General features: G+C 48.2%; 2 protein-coding genes across 2 annotated transcripts; one reads left to right on the top strand and one right to left on the bottom strand.

Annotated features, from left to right (window-relative positions):
* Positions 1-394: 394 nt before the first annotated feature.
* gpkow (G patch domain and KOW motifs) lies at positions 395-4,183 on the top strand. The gene is made up of 11 exons (XM_068749839.1): positions 395-585; positions 822-991; positions 1,066-1,211; positions 1,971-2,077; positions 2,410-2,614; positions 2,723-2,855; positions 2,988-3,124; positions 3,248-3,379; positions 3,452-3,521; positions 3,778-3,863; positions 3,946-4,183. The coding sequence occupies exons 1-11, from the start codon at positions 395-397 to the stop codon at positions 4,072-4,074; spliced, it is 1,506 nt and encodes a 501-aa protein (XP_068605940.1). The 3' UTR covers positions 4,075-4,183.
* A 30-nt stretch (positions 4,184-4,213) lies between these two features.
* pqbp1 (polyglutamine binding protein 1) lies at positions 4,214-6,424 on the bottom strand. Its single transcript, XM_068749623.1, has 7 exons — positions 6,356-6,424; positions 5,878-5,945; positions 5,689-5,800; positions 5,142-5,242; positions 4,814-4,996; positions 4,676-4,733; positions 4,214-4,565 (listed from the first exon to the last, which is right to left on the bottom strand). Exons 2-7 carry the CDS (start codon positions 5,942-5,944, stop codon positions 4,415-4,417), a joined length of 672 nt encoding a protein of 223 aa, XP_068605724.1. The 5' UTR covers position 5,945; positions 6,356-6,424; the 3' UTR covers positions 4,214-4,414.
* Positions 6,425-6,440: the final 16 nt, after the last annotated feature.

The following is a 6,440-nucleotide window of genomic DNA, read 5'->3' as shown; positions in this document are numbered from 1 at the left end:
CAAAAATAAATGAAACTTATGTGAAATATATAAATAGCATATTTGATGCAATAAAATCGCAGCGGCAGCGTGACGTTCAATACTTTGATTTTAGCGACAAATATTTATTTATTTATTATTATCTAGGACAAACGTATTGTTATTTCTTTGTAAATATCTGAAAACACTTCTTTATTTCTGTTTTTCTGTGGATTACAATCAAATGTATAGTTGCGCGTGTCGTGAGCTACGAAATCTCCTCTTACCCACCACGGAGTAACTGTCCCTTTAATTCCGGTGCATGCTGGGAATTGCGGTTACTCGGACAGCTTTAAAAACAAATCGTAACGAAGTCAAACTACAACAACCAGACTTCCTCTCGCTACTTCTTCCGATTACAAAAAAAAAAATAACAATGGCGTCGCACGGAGAAAATGTCGCCGTCTTTAATGCTATTGCTTCTGGGGACCAAGGAGAGAGAAAGAACCCGACAGTGTCGTTTGGTTTCACTAAAACAGTTAGTAGATTTAAGGCGGCTGGGGACGCCTTAATCAAGAATGCTGAGAGAGAATATCTCACCGGAATTGACAGAAATGAATTACAAAGGTAGGTTTCTTATGCTAATGCTAACTAAAAAAAACAAAAATCCATGTATTAGCATAGCGGTGAAGTTTCATATCTGATTAAGTTAACTCGGATGACGTCTTGTCGCTGTCAACCCCTGAAGAAGGTCATTTTGTGTTTGCGGGTAAAAAAGTATTATTTCGGATGGTAAATAAAATAAAATGTTATTTTGAAGCGGCCCTGCCTATTTAGCTCGCCCACTGCTTTCTGCGCTGCAGTTCGAAACCGGTTGAGAAACCCAAAGAGCTCATCATCCCTCTAATCCAGAAGAACCGCTGGCACAAACCGGACCCAGCGGGCCACAGCGAGGGGAGCGGGGGCAAAGCGCAAGAACAAACCCAAGACGGGGACTCTGTGGACTCCCAGGCTGTCAAAGAACTGATCGAAGGTGAGAGAATAGAGAATATCTTTGTGGATGTCTGTGGAGGATATTCCCGGCTCTGATATTACATCTGCTCGTAGACTCCCGGAGGCAGCTGGAGCAGTGGCAGAACGGCCCTCAGTCGGAGCTGAACCCGAACCTCAGCATCCCCCTGCTGATGCAGAACAAAGTGCCGGATGGCTTCGAGGACGGAGACCAGATAAAGGTGGATCTGAGGCCCGAATCTGTAAGTGTGGATCCTCGTCACAACAAAGATGGCGAGCCGGTTGCTGCGCTCGGTCGTTGGGTCAGAATCTTTTCATGATGTTCAGATAAGGATGAAAATCTACCAAATATCAGAGTTTGGATTAAAATGATGCTCGCGGACCCTACGAATATTGATCCGATTAGGATTTCCGTGTTCGTGCGTCACACTTTCGATCGGAATAAATAATTTTGACATGCGCGGTTTTACCGAATGTACCGGAAATGGGAGTAGAAGTAGAAGCTGCGGCGACGTCCGTTGTAAACGAGACATCACAGACGTGCGCAGTAAGGACGGGATGTACCGACACTTCGTAATAAGTGCTTTCATGCGCGCTGATCGGATGATCAATCGGGATAAACCCCCCCTCTCGGTCGGAATGAGCTTTGAAAGTGTCGGGCTGATCCCAATTGGGTGTTTACATGAAGCATTTTTATTCCGATCAGCCTTTTAATCCAATTAAATGTCCATGGAAGCGCAGCCGCTGTGGCCCAGAGCTCCTTTTAATGCCGTGTCCTCTGTGAGAGCTGCCCCCCCCCCCCCCCCCATCTGCCCTGAGAGGTCCAGGCCGTTCTTCTCCAGTCGGCGCTTCTTGCGTTGTGTAACTGGAATAATATCACAGACCTGTTTCACTCTTTACCTTGATGTGTTTGTATTGCTTTGGTTCTTCGTGGCTTTGATGTCTTCCGACGCGCACATCATGTGTGTGCATGTATGACATCACCGTCTGCATCCCATCAGTCCACGGAGGCGGATTACGAGCAGGTTCCCGTTGAGGCTTATGGACTCGCCATGCTGAAAGGAATGGGCTGGACGAAAACGGGAGGCATCGGGCGCACGTTTAAACGGTCAGTGATTCGCCGCTTCCTCGCCGTTCTGTTTGACCTCTGCTGCTTTGCTGTTCGGATCGGCGCCAAGTCAGATGTAGCTTGATGACAAAAGAACTATTACAGAAATGTTAATGAAACTGATGTCGATATATCAATCAATCAATCAAAAGATATTTAAAATGAACTTGTAGCCAGGAAACGCGTCTTGATTTTAAACCTTTGACTCGTTCTCTCTCCTCCTCCCCTCCTCTGTTCGCTCCACGTCCTTGTCTTTCTCTCCCTCCTCTCCTCCCTCCACGTCCGTGCCTTTCTTTACCGATCTATCGCTGCCGTTCCACGTCTGCTTACAGAGACGTGCAGCCGATCGAGCACGAGCTCCGTCCTAAAGGGTTGGGCCTTGGAGCGGATCGTTCAGCGATCAAAGATCTGGAGCCCGGTAAGCGCCGGCGCCCCCCCAAGCCGGGCGAGGAGCGACCACAGGAGGAGGAGCTGGTGATGGGCCCGGGAGGCTGCGTGCTGGTGGAGTCGGGGGCGCATAAAGACTTGTACGGCAAGGTAGAGTCGACGTGAAGCGTGCTCGCCCTCGCCGACGAGAGCGTCCGGTTTGTTCGCGAGTTGATTTCTCTGACTGGCCGGTCGGACTTCTTCCTCAACGTGTGGCAGATCGAAGGTATTGATCCGGACAACGCCAGAGTGATGGTGAAGCTGGCTATCGGAGGCCAGACGGTGACGGTCAGTCAGTACGCAGTCAAACTGGTCGGAAGCAAAGAATACGACAAAAGCAGCAAAGACCTCGGTGAGGAACCGGGAACAGGATCCGGATACATTATTATAACATTTATTTTCCTTTTAACCTCTTATAATGTCTTATTTCTTTACTGCGATGTTATTCTTTTGTAAGTTAAATCTCTCTCTCTCCACCGATCAGGTCGCCTCAGTAAAGCCCACAAGGAAACGGAGAAGGAGAAGGAACGACGGCGGCGGGAGGAGAGAGAGAGGAGTAACGGCGAAGAGGCAAAGCGGAAGCCTTCAGAAAGAGAAGAGAGGAAGAGGAAGCACAGAGACGGGTACGTTCCGCTCAAAGGATGAAGGTGAAATCCTCTTTCTCTGGTGTTTTAGAATGTTTCCGTTCGTCGGGCCTTCGTGCGCCGGCGTTTAATCGGGATGAACACGCACCTTCCCCTCTCGTCCGTCCTCTCCAGAGACAAGCCTTTGATAAAAGAATCAAAGCGAGCAGCTCCCGTCTCCTGGCTCCAGAGGGACCTAAAAGTCCGCTTCATAGACAAAGCCTTCAAAGGAGGGCGGTACTACAACGCAAAGGTACGCGCGCAGCGCCTCGGTAAAGCCTTCCCCCATTCATCCCAGTCTTAACGCCGGTTCGTCTCCCTGCAGATGTGCGTGGAGGACGTCCTCACGCCGGGCACCTGCGTGTGTCGAACCGAGGAGGGGAGACTGCTGGACGGTGAGACGTTCGCGTCTTCTCGGCCTCTCCTCGTGTCAGTTGTCGCTTGTATGACACACGAGACGCACGTCTCGACCGTGCCTCGTACATCTAAGCCACATACGGGTAGTTTAGGCGTCGTCATAGAAACCGGTTGGATAGGATTAGAAATGAGTCGATAAAAGGGACAGCTGTTGAAGGTTGGACGTTTTATTAACGACTTCTGTGCACGGCGACCTTTTTTTACGTTTTTTTTTTCTCCCCTTCTTCGAGGCAGACGTGAAGCAGGACATGCTGGAGACCATCGTCCCCAAAAGCGAAGACGATTCTATAATGGTTGTGCTGGGTGAGCACAGAGGACAGGTGAGCAACGGATCGCTCGTCCCGCAGGGCGTTTATACACGCGGATGCGAGCTCCGACTGATCCCGCCGCCTCTCTCCTCAGGTCGGTCGGATCCTCCGGCGGGACAAGAACAAGTGCAGAGCGTTGGTGCAGCTCGACCGGCACGAGGAGAAAGTCTTCACGCTGGATTACGACCGCGTCTGTCACTACGTCGGAGCAGCAGACCACTGATCGTCTGAATGTTCCCCGTCCTCCGTTACTGTTCTTTGTTTGTTTTGGTCATATTAAAGGGTAATTGATTTCTTAAACGGTTTTAAAGGATTGTAATTCTATAAAGCACCTCGACAACATAAAGAAAAGCTGCAAGGAGTCATTTTCCATCTTTCATTTATTAGCAAACCACATCCGCTAATCTTCAGGTCCTATAAAACATATTTACAACCGTTCTACATAGTTTTGAAAGTCAGAACTTGAATTCGGGACGTGTACACGCATCCCAGAATGAAAAGACGCGAGAGAAAGGACGGCAAACTGTACAACCATGACTTTCCCCTCTTCCCAGAAGCCTGGATTATTCTTTGGGTATCTGGTTAGCTGCGTTAGCTCGTAGCACGGCTCCGGGACTCGGGTAGGGCCGCTGCTGGAACAGAGGCCCCGCCGCCGTGGTGTCGGCGCCCGTCTTCGCCTCATTCCGCTTCGGCAGGCCGCTCGACCACGAGCCCCTGTAAAGATGAACAAGTTAGATTTGACAGATTTCACTCGTAATTTAAAGGGGGGGGCAAACCGGTTTAAAGACGGCCCGGTTTAATCATCACTGCGGCGGCTACTGTACCGTGGGGCATCAGAATAAGCGCTCGGATCCATGGGGTCCATCTCATCGTCTTTCCTCCCTGGCGGGATGATAACGTAACGTCCGTTTACTGAGCAGGTGTCGGTTTGAAACGGGGGATTACGCTGAAGGACGCTTTACCTCTTTTATTCTTGCTGTAAGGTACTGCGTCTTCTCTCCTGTGCTTCCTCCTGTCCCGGTCTTCATCCCGCTCTCTGTCCCTTTTCCGGTCCCTTTCTCTCTCCCTCTCTCTCTCTCGCTCACGCTCCCTCTCTCTGTCCGGCTTTTCAAGCTGCCGCTCGGTCCTTTCGTCTCCTGCTTCCACTGGAGAGCGGAAACGGGAACAAAATAAACCGGGGGGCAGAACTTGGAGGACACAAACTGCTATCGGAGAATATCAGCCAAATGATTGACGTATTTAACGACACTTTACCAAGGTGGGTGAAGGCGGAGTCTTAAACGCCTTTACCTCTTATTTTCTTGGCCGGTTTTGTAATCACTGCCCCCGGATCATTTGGGGACAGCCAGGTCACCAAATCAGACTCCAAGTTCCAATAATACGGAAGACCACTGGGTATGGATGGGAAAACAAGTGTGCAAAACTTTAAAAAAGTTAAATAATGTCCATTAATTTAGATATTTGAGACTATGTTTAAATGTATAAAAATAATAACACTGGTTTGGCTAAATCAACACGTGCAGAGACAAAACATGAACAGCCAGCAAATATATTTTAGTTTAGTCAGTTTCTGTTCTCATTCCAGACTACAATAACATTTTTTATCCTGTCACATCTTTGGAAGTTGACTTTGATCAAGCTTTCAAAGCTGATTTAGCCAAGACGTGGATAGACTCGTCGACTTTTTAAATTCAAAAAGGTAATTTAGTGCAATTCTGCTCATGCTGATCAAAAATAAACATTTAATTGGACTTCAACCGTCTGCAATGCAAAAGGAATACCGGTGCCAGAAGGTTTATGCAAACAGAAATTTGAAACAGAAATAAAGAATACAAACCAAGCGGGGTCGAAAACTTTGTACCAGTTCGGCGGCAGATTCTCGTGCCTGGTGGATTCATAGTCGACGTTGTTGTCGTCGTAATCTTCAGCAATAATCTCCTCGTCTCCTTCTGGAAAAGTTGGAAGAGATGAAATGCATGAATGAGAAATGCGTGAACTGTCCTACAGGCACGTGGTTTGGTTCTACCTTGGTCAGACGGCTTTACAATCCCTCTCTTTGCCAAGCGGGCTAGCAATGCTGGAGGTAGAGGCATCCTGCGGGAGAGGAGAGGAGAGGAGCAAGCAAGCAAGCATGCATCAGGTTATAGGATCGCATCTCTCCTCTATTAATAAGAACCGTCCGGAGGCAACAAGGCTAACAAGCAACAGTTAGCATCGTCTAATATTAACATCAAGATGATTACGAGGACTTTTTGCACCTAATACCATTCGTCGAGCTATTTTTTTGTCTTATGGTTTCTACATATTAAATGTTTGAGATAATCCCCACACAGATTCACTGCCCTGCTAGCTAGGTAGCGTTAGCTTCGTGGAACTGAGTGAAACTGAGCCGAAGCAATGAATAAACCCGCACAACCCGTAATTACCACTTAACCAAACGTTTGTTAAAAGCGCACCGTTTATTTTCGAACTGGAAACATAAAGTCTAAAAATTCAAACATTACCTGTTTCAAAGAAATTCGATTTTCAAGAAGAACGCTACGCCGTCGCCTTGCCCGCAAACACACAGGACGCCGCGCACGATGATGA

The sequence above is a fragment of the Brachionichthys hirsutus genome, chromosome 2 (genome assembly GCF_040956055.1).
Source record: "Brachionichthys hirsutus isolate HB-005 chromosome 2, CSIRO-AGI_Bhir_v1, whole genome shotgun sequence".
In the NCBI taxonomy this organism is placed as follows: domain Eukaryota; kingdom Metazoa; phylum Chordata; class Actinopteri; order Lophiiformes; family Brachionichthyidae; genus Brachionichthys; species Brachionichthys hirsutus.
The sequence above is the reverse complement of the archived record's forward strand: the minus strand, read 5'-3'. Positions and strand labels throughout refer to the sequence as shown.

What these genes read in the sequence shown, in the direction of transcription:
- gpkow (XM_068749839.1), top strand. Translation starts at nt 395, where the DNA reads ATGGCGTCGCACGGAGAAAATGTCGCCGTCTTTAATGCTATTGCTTCT. An exon ending in ATCGGGCGCACGTTTAAACG is followed by an intron (nt 2,078 to 2,409) that starts GTCAGTGATTCG and finishes GTCTGCTTACAG; the next exon opens with AGACGTGCAGCCGATCGAGC. An exon ending in CAAAAGCAGCAAAGACCTCG is followed by an intron (nt 2,856 to 2,987) that starts GTGAGGAACCGG and finishes TCCACCGATCAG; the next exon opens with GTCGCCTCAGTAAAGCCCAC.
- pqbp1 (XM_068749623.1), bottom strand. Translation starts at nt 5,944, where the DNA reads ATGCCTCTACCTCCAGCATTGCTAGCCCGCTTGGCAAAGAGAGGGATT. An exon ending in TTACAGCAAGAATAAAAGAG is followed by an intron (nt 4,734 to 4,813) that starts GTAAAGCGTCCT and finishes TCATCCCGCCAG; the next exon opens with GGAGGAAAGACGATGAGATG. An exon ending in GCTTATTCTGATGCCCCACG is followed by an intron (nt 4,566 to 4,675) that starts GTACAGTAGCCG and finishes TCATCTTTACAG; the next exon opens with GGGCTCGTGGTCGAGCGGCC.